Source organism: Dermacentor variabilis, chromosome 11 (assembly GCF_050947875.1).
Source record: "Dermacentor variabilis isolate Ectoservices chromosome 11, ASM5094787v1, whole genome shotgun sequence".
Taxonomy (NCBI): Eukaryota; Metazoa; Arthropoda; class Arachnida; order Ixodida; family Ixodidae; genus Dermacentor; species Dermacentor variabilis.
The window spans coordinates 12,196,113-12,208,144 of record NC_134578.1 but is presented as its reverse complement, the minus strand read 5'-3'; the positions used below and the strand labels follow the sequence as shown (position 1 = coordinate 12,208,144).

Here is a 12,032-nt window from a genome sequence, read left to right as displayed (position 1 = left end):
GCATGAAGTGCTCCAAGCTGGCATGACCAGCTTACTTGGTATGGAAACTTTTCTTCAGCCGCCATTGTCGTCGTTTCTTCTCTTCGATCAGAGATGGGACACCATAGACGTTTGTACTTTGAGATTAGACTTTATGTACACATATACATCGACAGCTATTTACAGTGTTGACATAACTCGACATAGCCGATAGTGCACAACCTTGTTCGTCTATCCAGACCCTTCATTACACTGGAACCCGCACTTCAACTCAGCAGAGCCGAAAGTGCAGAGCACCTTTCCTGCATCCAGAACCCCCGTGAGTGGTCGGGAGCCAGGTTTTAACCCTTCGGTTGCTCCTCCCAAATCCCCTCACGACAAATCGCAACACCCCCGTGACCTGATTGGGTCAACTGGGCTGTCACTCACTGGTCACTATTTCTCTCCCTCTCTCCCTATGTTTCTCGGACCATTCAGAAAGATAGAGGGAGAGAAAGAAAACAACAAACAACAAATACACCAATAACACAAACTGTCCTGCTCTGCGACATGTTAAAATCACCCAGAATTTTCCAGAACACTTAACGGAGAAACAAACATCCGAGTTGCCCCGTCCTCGCACCTTAATTTAAAATCGCATACTGTATACCGTAAAGGGCATCCCTGCTAAAGTGCCTCCACCGGTACAATGCCGATTTGTGGGTGTTCCGTCACGGGCGGGCCCATAAAACTATCACTCCAAAGACAGACTGTGCCTCTGGTGCCAGCCCGTCATTCAAGCGCCTGCACAACGGGTTACATGATCTTTCTGACTCTGAAATCGCTCCTTTGCCACTGAGGCATGCCCATTGATGCCCTAATGATGTTTTGCCCGTGCTTCGTCCTAGGCAGAGAGCGAGAGGGCAGCCGTTCACGTCCGCGCTTCTGGGCCTAATGGCACCCAACACCACCCACTTTCCTGCATCTTCAGACCCCATGTGCAACATTTTACGATGCACCGGGGTGGCGACGCGGGTTCTCTGCTGCTGAAGAACACTTTTTGACCCACTAAGAAATCCCCCCACTCGTTTTGCCTTCTGTGGAGCCTGAAAACGGTGATCTTCCACATTTCTGGAGTGAAGTTACTTCCAGGCCCCATGCCGTTTGTCAACATCCTTTACAGTATGTGCAAAGCTAATATAAAAAATTTTTCATGTGGCTGCAATAAAAACAAATGGTGTTCTCTGCACATAAAGTTTTTACATGTAATGTACAAGTCGATGAAGCTTAATATCTTGCCCCTTTAAAGCAAATGATAATGCTGGTACACAGCACGAAAGACTGCAACACAGGCTTGTCGCGATGACTGCTCTGCAATGAAGTCAGTATGAGTATGCACAAATGCTTGATGGCATATATATGTGCCGAAAGAAATGAGAGCATAGAAATGAATCTATGTAGGTGCAGCATTTACATACCTAGGCTTTCAAAAATGTAGAGTTACTAAGAACTTACAAAGATTTCAAGAGAATATTGTTTGTTAGGCATTTGTTTGCAGGATATCTTGTGAAAGTTTCCTTAATTTGTAATATCCCCCTTTAATAACAATACTTTTATCATTCATAAAAAAATTCCAAAATATCACCACTAGCACTTGACAAGGTAACAAGCAGACACATGCATAAGCATAAATCACTCTGCAATTAAGACTTGTGATAGAACAATTTCACAACCCAAAATCTTTATAATACAGAACTATTTCTTGAAGCAGCAGTAACATAGGTACACACCCATAATTGTCGACGTGGTATTGTTGTTGGCCAAGATAACTTAAGGTTGTCTGATTTCTATTTCGTGTCTATCTTTGCATTTGCTAATTTATATAGTAAACTGAAGTTTAGCATACACTACCTGTCTTCTCATTCTGTGCCTTGAGCTTAATGCTGTTTTTTTTTTTTCCCAATCATTTTCTTGATTCTACCATATATTAACAAGCTGGTCATAAATTATTTACTCATGTTCTTCCTGCCACACTACTTGGCTTATCACCCGGGTCAGGTGTCTTCCCTCAGTGCTGGAAGTTCGAAATTTCTATGTTTAGGTGTTCTCGCTCCTCTCATATCTCCGCCAAACTTTTCTTATTGTTTTTCTTTCTGCCGCCCAGTTCAGTCATACAACTGTGGTCACAATCCTTTCACCATTCATAGTATGTGAAGCTGATTTATCGTCTTCATTGTGACTGTTAAGCTACAGATGCGCGTTGTCAATTTCACTATGCCCCAGCATCCTTTTCAGCAATGAGGACAGTGGGGTAGGTGCTGGCCATTGTGCACCCCTTTCCCATGCAACTTGGTCCTGCTGCTTTGCATGCAGCATTGCTGCACACCAGACAGGCACGGGGCTTCTCGTCTGCTTGGGTCATTCCATGCTGGCAACACTGGTCTTGAAGGTGAAGCTCTTGTCACGTGGCAGGCACACGTAACAGCCTTCGCCACTGCTTATTTGCAATTTATAACAACATGCAACGTCATTGCTTCAGCAAAGCGCCTGCCACAGACCGGACACTCATGAGGCTTTTCTCTTGTGTAGACTCTCTCAGTTGCGCACTGAGAACTTTCTTCGTATTAAAGCACTTGAGGAAGATGTCACATGTGAAAGGCCGCTAGTCAGTGTTGGCCCTCTCGTAATTGGCGACATGGCTCCTAGGAGAGTGAAGATTGAGAAGAAAGGATATTACAGAGGCAGAAAATAGGGACCACTTGTAAAGCAAATAAAGACTCTGCAAGAGTGAACCAGTGAAAATTTGGAACTAAGCATATTATAGGTACACGAAGGTGATTTTAGCAGCTGCAATTTGTTGTTGGGAAAGCTTGTCAAACATTAAAGGGGCCTTGAACCACTCCTTGGGCTTGGTGAAATAGCATAGATGTGGGTAGCGTACGCTGCTGTGAACATCTCAGCCAAGTTTTGCAGTCGTACATGTAGCGTGGAGTCGCCTTTCTCTCAAATGCGCTCTTTTCAACAGAAGCCTGCTCCTCATTCTCTTCTGGATGCTTTATTTCATAATAAAGCGGATTCGCATACGTGGCTGCTATTGGTGCAGCGTAGATACCGTGGCCGCCACAGGGTGCCGCCACAGGTCCACTGGATAAGCACACTGCAGCTCGCTGAGTACAACTGCATTTGGCTTACATTTAGAGCGGTGTAGGCACCAAAATCGGAAGTCATGACATCTACGTTAACATCCAAAATGAAATTTGAACTGCACACCACGGTGACATTTAGAAGGCAAAGCATTGTGGGCATGCCCTACTCCACCGTAGCCTTCGCAGTGCAAGGCATTGAAGAAGGAATCAGAGCACAGAGGAAGTGGTGTTTCATTGCCAATAGCTCTGCTTCTGCAGAATGCATTGAAGTACTTTTTGCAGCAAAGTATTTCTGAAATAGCCTATTTTCCCTTCTAATGTCTTTCTCCACTTCAATTAAAAGTGGTTCAGGGCCCCTTTGAAGGGGCCTTGTAATTCTCCTGGGAAAAACTTTTTTGGCGGCACTGATAGCAGCATCATGGTGCAGCAATTTCCTGAACTTTGTGTGACGGACATGTCATCAATGTGTGGCACTGTGGTTAAAAATGTAATGTACAATTTACGTTAACACAATATTATGAGAACTGCGAAAAAAAACTCTGGCATTATGTCTTACAACCCTGTTAAAGGGCAACTACAACGAGATTTTGATCATGTCAACGTAATAGAATGTTTAGGCTCCCGAGACCCCCTTGTCACGCGTCTGATAGTAGAATTGTTCTGAAAGTTCGAAAGCAGGCTTAGATAAGCAAAAAAGCACAAAAATGAAACCGAAACCTGACGAAGCAGTTGAGCGAACCACTTCGTGTGACGTTACAAAGTGTCCCCAGTGGGGAAGGCGTGCAAGGCATGCTCGTTTAACCAGCTGGGTGAACGATGCCAGCGAAGAGCAGACGCTCAGCTCATTCGTGAACGCGCCGGACCTTCAGTTGACAATGTCTGCTGCACCAGCTCTTTGAATCTGTCAAGTATTGACAGTTATGATTGTGACGAATTTAATAGCCATGAATCGCTGTTCGCATTTGACCCGCCACCACGAGAACCAGAGCCCATGTGCTACATATTGTGCTGCAACATGAAGACCAAGGGTAACCCTATCTGATTTAATACGTGCTGCTTGCTATTTTAGGTATTTTACCCCTTCTCAGTGAAGTGCTTCGCATGCTCACTGTAAGATGTGGAGCACGATTTTCCGCGTTTGTATCTCACTAGAATGCCACTGACAGTCCAAAGCACCAACCGGTGCATTTGTTTACCTCTGCATGTACAGCGACCACTCGTCGTTAGCTTAAAACATAATGCTAGCCGCTCATCGGTGACATTCATTAATGTCAGAACACATCAAAACAGCCCATTTGGGCATGCATGTTGCAGTAAATGGCAATAATAGACATCATGAAGTAATTTTGGCTCCCCTTTCAACTTTGTTATGACGAGGCTCATGTGTACAGAAGCGACACCATGGCCTCCAAGATTGCACCTCACTCCAAGATCACCAGTGCCAGCGTAATGAAATGCCCAGCTCCTGTTTTTCGACCATTTCCTCCTTCTCTAGTCATCTCATCATTGTTATCTAATATCTCACTACAACTGTGTTATTTTTCAAATGAATCACTTCAATCGTGCTATTCATTCTGGGACATTTTTCCGTTATATGAAAGCCCCACATTTGCAAGTGGCAGAAGCTCATCGAACATGTGCTTGCACTACTGAGCCCACAGCAAATTTATGAGAAAAGAATTCGTCATGAGGAAAGGATTTGTTGCCTAGTCAGCTGCAGCACACTAGTCTCAAAATCAATGTTCCGGATTTGAATGCTGGCTCAGCCAGTAGCACAAGGTTTTATTTGCTTTGATTTATAACCGTCTATTGTTAACAAACCATGCTTGACAAATGGCTAGTCTGCTAGACTGTAAAGATTTAGTCTGATTGGCTGAAACACAAGTGAAATCAGCCAGGGTCTGCAAGACTGGCAGATACTGTGCAATAACATTTCATATTTAATATAATTAGCCAAATTATGTCCACACAAGCAGAATACTACTCAGTGAGCATATCTGAAGAGGATGCATAGAAAGTGTTACATAAATCTCTCAGAAGTAACCTAAGAATTTATAACTAGTATTCTAAAATTAAATGTGTTGCCAGGTATAGAGTGAAGTGACCCACTCTTTTTGTTAGGAAATGCTAACGAAGTGGAATAGCATGCAAGGCATTTCGGAACCTACTCTCAAGTTGTACAAGAAAGAATGTTATCAGAGGAAGCATAAATGCTCATAATAGGCTAGCCAATAAGCATGATGTGCCAAATCTAAATGCTCGGCAAGAAAAAAAATTATATTATGGGGTTTTACGTGCCAAAACCACTTTCTGATTATGAGGCTTGCCGTAGTAGGGGACTCCGAAAATTTGGACCACCTGGGGTTCTTTAACGTGCACCTAAATCTAAGTACACGGGTGTTTTTGCATTTCGCCCCCATCGAAATGCGGCCGCCGTGTAAATGCTCGGCAAAAGTAGCCATCCTTGAGTTATAGCACAAAGTATGAAACAGGCACACTTACTGCATAGGATGCTTTCCTTGTGATTAGTATGTGTGCCCTTGTTTGTCATTAGAGCCAATCTTCGCTCTCTGTTCCCACAGCAGATGGACACTCACTCTCATACTGAGTAGCATCACAGGTAGGCTCGTAGAACTGAAGTATTGTTGCAAGGCAAAAAAATAAAAGGAGGAAAGATCAGCAGACTAGGCATCTAAAAATTAGTACACGGCCATCCCCTCCTAAGACTCAACACAAAATGCATGCTAGGCATACTTACGGATATGTTTGCCCTTAAACATGGCCATATAACTGGCATTGGAAGGAGCTTAAATTTGGGACTGGACCAGGTTCTTCAGTCGATTCACACATCTCCATAGAAAATTAATATACGAAGCAGTGGTAAAAATAAACACAAAGCAAAAAACACATGAGCCGAATGCAAGAAGTCATCCAGTGTGTTCCCACTTGTGAGAGATGTATGTCATTCCCTGCCAGGGCATTTTGACTTGTACTAAAAGCCGACAGGTGTGGGGAGCCAATGCCAGTCATGTTGCATGAAACTGGAAGAATATTTTACGCTCTTACAGACCCATTCGTAAAATCGAATCTCTTGCTTTCACTCAGTTCAGCGCAGAGCTGAGATCAGTTGTTAGCAACATGCGAGTGCCATGTTGATGGTACTGACAGCTCAGTAAAGGAATGTTTTTGTATTGCGCCCCCACTGGAGTTCAGTGGCCACAGTCGGGAATTGAATCCTCAACCTTGTGCACAGCAGCAGAATTAGAGCCTACCACACCAGATGACATTGTAAAAAAAATGGAAGACACTTTGTCGAGACTTAAGTGTGAAATGGCGGAAGCCTGACACCATTTCCAGTGGCAATTTGTTGCATTGGAAACACGACGGAGGCACACAACTTGTACACTGTTATGTGAACGTTTGTGTATTAAATGCCTGCAATGTCGTTTACGCCTATGTCTATCGTTTCGATGTCTTCCGAGTCCATAATTTCAAAGGTGTCATCTGGGAGGATGTCAGCTTGCAACTCATGGCTGGTGAACTCCTTGTGCTTTAGTGGGTCCACATCCAGGATGGCTGCTTTGCAGCGTCGAACTGTTGCAGTGCCGTTTGTGGATCAGGAGCAGACACGTCTTCCATGGCGGTGTCGGGGTGCAGTTGGCCATCCTCATCATCCACTTCGCTCGAATGACTTGTACCACTACTTGCTCGGCTTGCCGCATAAGATGGCGGTCACGGCGCTTCTGAGCTTCATTTGCCTTGGCCCCCGGATATGCAGTGAGTCGCTTCAAACATATTGTCTCTCTTGCGTTCGCCCGTCGCGTCCCTGGACTCTGTGGTGTCGGACGCACCTCGCCGCCCTGATGCAAGCGACGTATACGCTCAGTCTCTCTTGAGCGCTGCTTGCGTTCAGCGGCTGCCACACGTCGTGTGTTGGGAGACACTGGTTTGGCGAGACGAGGCATCCTTCCCACATGATACCGCAAAGTAAACTGCTGCCACCGCCACACCACACCCAAGCAGACGGTCGCCACGCGCGCCTCACGACAGTGATATCAGGCCACACAGCACCAAATCGGGAGGCCACCTCAAGCGCCTGACGACAGTGATGTCAGGGCGCACCATCGAACACACGGCCGCCATGCATGCCGATGTGATGAGTCATCCTGCGCGGCGCCGAACCACCCCGACACCCGCACTTGACGACAGTGATGTCACGAACACAAACCAATCAGGAGGCACACACCTGTGCCTAGCGACAGTGACGTCACGACACCGAGGAGACCAATCAGGAGGCCGGAAAGCTGTGACAGTTTCTGCTAATGGCAGATGACCTTAATAATGAGCCATTAAAGGCTTCCGCCTTAAAATCAAGTTTCGCGTGAATTCCTACATAAACGAACAAAGAATTAACACCATAGAATGTGCCGTGTCTCTCTTTGCAGCAGCTAGAGCTTTACTTCCTCGCTGGTAGTGGCAGGGGAGAAAGAAAGAACTGTTGATTCTAAAATCAAACCGAGAGTTCAAGGTACCAAATCAAAAAATGGTCTGTGGGTAACGGTGTAGTCCAAAGCTCTCAAAGAGAGACAACTGAGGAGGAAAAGGGAGGGAGGTAAACCGAAGATATGCCCAGTCGGTTAACCTACAATTGCTTGGGGGAAGAATGGATAAGAAGAAGGAAAGATGAGAAAAAGAACAAAGAAAGCCCTTGAATATTTAACAATTGTGGGGTTTAATGTGCCATACCTTTGGAATAATTAAGAAACACTGTGGGGTTTAATGTACTAAACCTGCACAGTGGGTCATAAGGGATGCTGCAGGCAAGAGCTCCAGATTTATTGTCTACCCGGGGCTCTTCAATGTGTACTCAATGAATGGTTCATGAACATTATTGTAATCCATCCTCATCACAATGTGGCCACCATGGCCAGCATCAAATATGCAACTTCACGCTTGGCAGTGCGATATAGACAATGAGCTACCACAGTGGCTCTGGAATAATGTGATCATCTGGGGCTCGTTATTGTGCACCTAAACTTAAGTGCACAAGCATTTTTCCATACAATCCTTGCCAAACAGCGAGGAATTGAACTCCCAACCGGATAAAGAAGAAAACTAAGAGACAAATTTTCATAGAAATTGCAGTCTGGTACATAATGACACAAGTATGCACTCCCTTATGTAAGCTTGCAGATGGACCATTCATTATTGCCATTTGCTGAAAAATTAGCACAACAATGTTCATCAAACCAAATTCTGCCAAGCACGGGGGAAAACAAAACTTGGCATAGTGGTTATGATGCCAAGATAAAGCCTAGCCTGCATGCTATAGCTACAGGCTGCCCTTGCTTCACTAGGCAAATTGCTGTTGAACTGCATGTGCGCTCATCTGCTGTACTTTCATTTTGGCACTTCATTGCAATGTACTTCTCAATATCTAGCGCAGTTATTGAGACACCACCCAAGGCAGGCGGGGCACATTAGCAGTCGATCATGTTGTTGCCCGGCGCTTCCAGACACAGCATCTGTGTTACATTCAATAAAGTCACGAAAGAGCTTCGTATTAAAGTCAATTAGTGAATATGGCAGTTTATGCTCAATTTATTTAGTCGATGATTTAGCTTAGAATGGAGATGCCTTGTGTAGATCTGCCATTTATTTGTCAATACTGCAAACCATGAATAAGTATGTAACTGGCTTACCTGCAGTTCTGGACATTCTTCAGTCTGCACTGCAACAACCTGTAAAAGCAATCATGTACACACAGGTTGCAAATGAATCTGAATAGCTTTTTAGCACAAGAAGCGACAAAGGCAAGTAACAATTTCAAAAGCAGGAAACTCAATCCCATGATGTGTCGGCCTACATTCCCATATCACTATCACATAGAAACAACAAAAGCTTCTGGGAATCCCAGGAATTATTTCTTCTTCTTCCAGGCGTCTTGAGAAGGATGAACAAAGATGCATGCATTTTCAATTTAGTCATACATGACAAATGACGTATAAGCTGTCAAACAAACAAAAATTGACAATTAATGCAACAATTGTTAACTGTTCCCTACTGTACTCATAAATAAGTGAGGGTGAAAATAAAGCTCATGACTATAAAAAATAAGAAGAAATAAAAAACAAAATATGGCACACTTCTGCCCGAAAGGCGAAGCAGTGATAGTGATAGCAAGGACAACTCCACGAAGTAAGTTTTTCAGTCCTATCAGGCATATAAATTGCAGTAAACATTCATTTCCTAATTAATTTACCAAACACAGTGTCAGGCAAACATGAATAGACATCACTCGATAACAGCCAGCAGTCACTGTAATGATGTTGGCGTGAAGATCTGCCTGACAGACAATATAATTTTTTATCAAAATAGAACACACTCTTACCTTCATGCATTTCTCTGTTGGCACTTCAGAAGCACTCTGTGAATAATAGGAAAACAAAAATGATCGCTATAGGTAAAAAATGCTTCACAATGCAATGTCAGGTTAAACCATAAAAAACTGAAGAAAGTGCGCTGACTACCTTTACGGCATCTTCAGTCTGCACAAAACAGTCAATCTGGAAGAAATATTGTTATCACAGATATGACAATCTTTTATTGCCAACATTCAAAATAAAAAGGCAAAGATCAACAACTAATTATGTTTAAAAAATGATTCACAGATGATTACAAATCCGACAACTGATACATCTAAGAAGCTGTATAAGCAAGTTCTCGTATACTTCAGAAGTACTAGGGGTCTGTCTGCTGGCTCACGGCCTCAGCTGAACAGGAGCAGTTGCTGCTGCACTTGAGCACTTTTGTGGCCGGCTGTTCTTAGTGATGGCTCCCATGCAGGCAGCGATGCAGCTCCGCGACATCAGCTTTTACCGCCGTAGCCGTACAAATCCCTAGTTGATTTCCAATGTGGAACCGGCATAATGGGACGTGAGAAGAAATAATTGTGGGTTACTGGTTAAAGAAGATGCACACATAAGTTGTCTATTAGACTAAGACATACGCAAGGTAACCTTTATTTTATATAATCATCAATCATTACATTTCAAACCAAATTCAGGCTCTGGCAAGCTTGGCGCTGCATTTGCATACGATATCGACCACATCCGATTTCGTGCACACATTGCATGAAAGCTATTGCGGAACTCTTCTTAATAGCTTCGTTGTAGAAAGAGCTTTAAAAAAATCACCTTTCCAGTGCCATCTGTCTGCAACCAACAGTCAACCTGCAACAATGAAATTTTAAAATTACGTTTAGTGATGCTTCCAAATTAAACACATTATAATACTGGTTGAACAGTTTATGTCTAAAAACGTAGACGTCTCAGGCAAGATGCTTTTTATGACGTTTCACAAAGAAATAAAAAGCAGTAAACACTAGTAACACATTCTTTTAGAATTTTATAAGGGCAGTTAGCTTCTTTGCATACTTACTTTGAGCTTGTCTGTCCGTCCAATTATGTAGCTAACTAAAACCAGCCTCTTACTCTAGCGCATTGGCCTAAGTTGCCTACTAGCTTGAGCCACTATGTATGTACTTGTGGTCGTGATGCTGTCGTGGTTGTTCTATCATTGTCATTCCAGATTTTTGTCTTCAGACTTGTCATTCTGTTGCCGTCACGCTTTTTACGCCAACACAGTGGCCTAAATTGTCTAATAGCTTGGGCCACTAGGTATGTGCTCGTGGTGGTGATGCCATTGTGGTAATAACACCGTCATTATAGACTCATTAGGCATTCGTCATCACACTGTCATGGATGCTCCATCATCGTCATGCATTTGTTGTCATGTCGCTGTTGTGATGCCATCATGCTCGTTCCATTGTCATCATTCTAACTTTGCAATCTGACTGTCGTCATGCCATCATTGTCACACAGTCGTCATTGTCATACCGCTGTTGTCACTCTGTTGGCATTACACTGTCATCATTCAATCTTGATGTCGCCGCTGCCATGCTATTGTCATCACTGCTTCATCCTCAGACAGTCGCTGATGTGCGTTGGGTATCATATCATCATCATGCCGCTTTGGTCGTTCGATTTCGCCATTCGGTTGTCGTCATACCGTCATCTAACAGTCTTCACAATATAGTCATGACTCTAGTATGTATCACCATCACACACTGGTCACCACCCCATTGTCCTGATGCTGTCATCATACAGCCTTCATCATTCCATCGAAGCATTTCTTGGCCATTCCATTGTTGTCACTGTGTCATTATCGTACAGTCATCGTCGTGCTGTCATACTCATGGCCAGCCTTGACCATGTGAGTGTTGCACCTTGACCATGTGAGTGTTGCAGCAAAGTGAGCCCACACCGGTAACAGCATATGCCGCATACAGCCAAAGCAATGGAGGTCTCGGAATGATCGCTGTCAGAGTTGTCGAACTATCCCACCACTGGCATACAGTTGTAGGAGTTGTCGGACGATCTCGCCACTGCCACCATTTGTAAGGGTTGGAGGTCGTAGAGAGGAACTTGGGAGGAACTAGGTGAACAGGGTTTATTTACAGTATTTACATTTTAAACAAGAGATACATTTACACAGTCTAGCGTGACTCCCAAATGGAGCCCGCAAGACGAAGCAGACAGCATACGAGCTCGAGCACACAGCTCACGAGCACGATGGCAGAGCACACGACGAGCACACTCTAGCAGCCGACAACAGCTGCTTATAAACACTCCATTGGTCCCTAGTTCCCTAGGTAAGAGAACTGTTCGACCAGTCATAGAAGTTGACCTGCCTTTTTGGAGGAGGGCTCGCACACACACGTACGCACTTTGGGTTCCCAGAACCCGAGTTAAGCGGGTTCTCGCTGCCACGTGTCTTGCCCCGAGCAGACGCCTCTTAATCCCCGAGCGGACCTCGCACAGTGGCCTCCGCCACTGTCCATTGTCTGGTGTCTTCAAAGGCCCATGA

General features: G+C 44.3%; 1 protein-coding gene across 5 annotated transcripts in view; it reads right to left on the bottom strand.

Annotated features, from left to right (window-relative positions):
* Window positions 1-1,485: 1,485 nt before the first annotated feature.
* Window positions 1,486-12,032, bottom strand: part of LOC142564648 (uncharacterized) — a 30,832-nt gene continuing 20,285 nt past the window's right edge. For all 5 annotated transcript variants that reach the window (XM_075675727.1, XM_075675725.1, XM_075675728.1 and 2 more), the window contains 6 exons: window positions 10,301-10,336; window positions 9,635-9,670; window positions 9,496-9,531; window positions 8,807-8,845; window positions 5,607-5,738; window positions 1,486-2,660 (listed from right to left, as the gene is read on the bottom strand). In XM_075675727.1, the coding sequence (XP_075531842.1) occupies window positions 5,655-5,738; window positions 8,807-8,845; window positions 9,496-9,531; window positions 9,635-9,670; window positions 10,301-10,336 (231 nt within the window). In that variant the 3' untranslated portion in view covers window positions 1,486-2,660; window positions 5,607-5,654. The remainder of the gene's footprint in view (window positions 2,661-5,606; window positions 5,739-8,806; window positions 8,846-9,495; window positions 9,532-9,634; window positions 9,671-10,300; window positions 10,337-12,032) is intronic.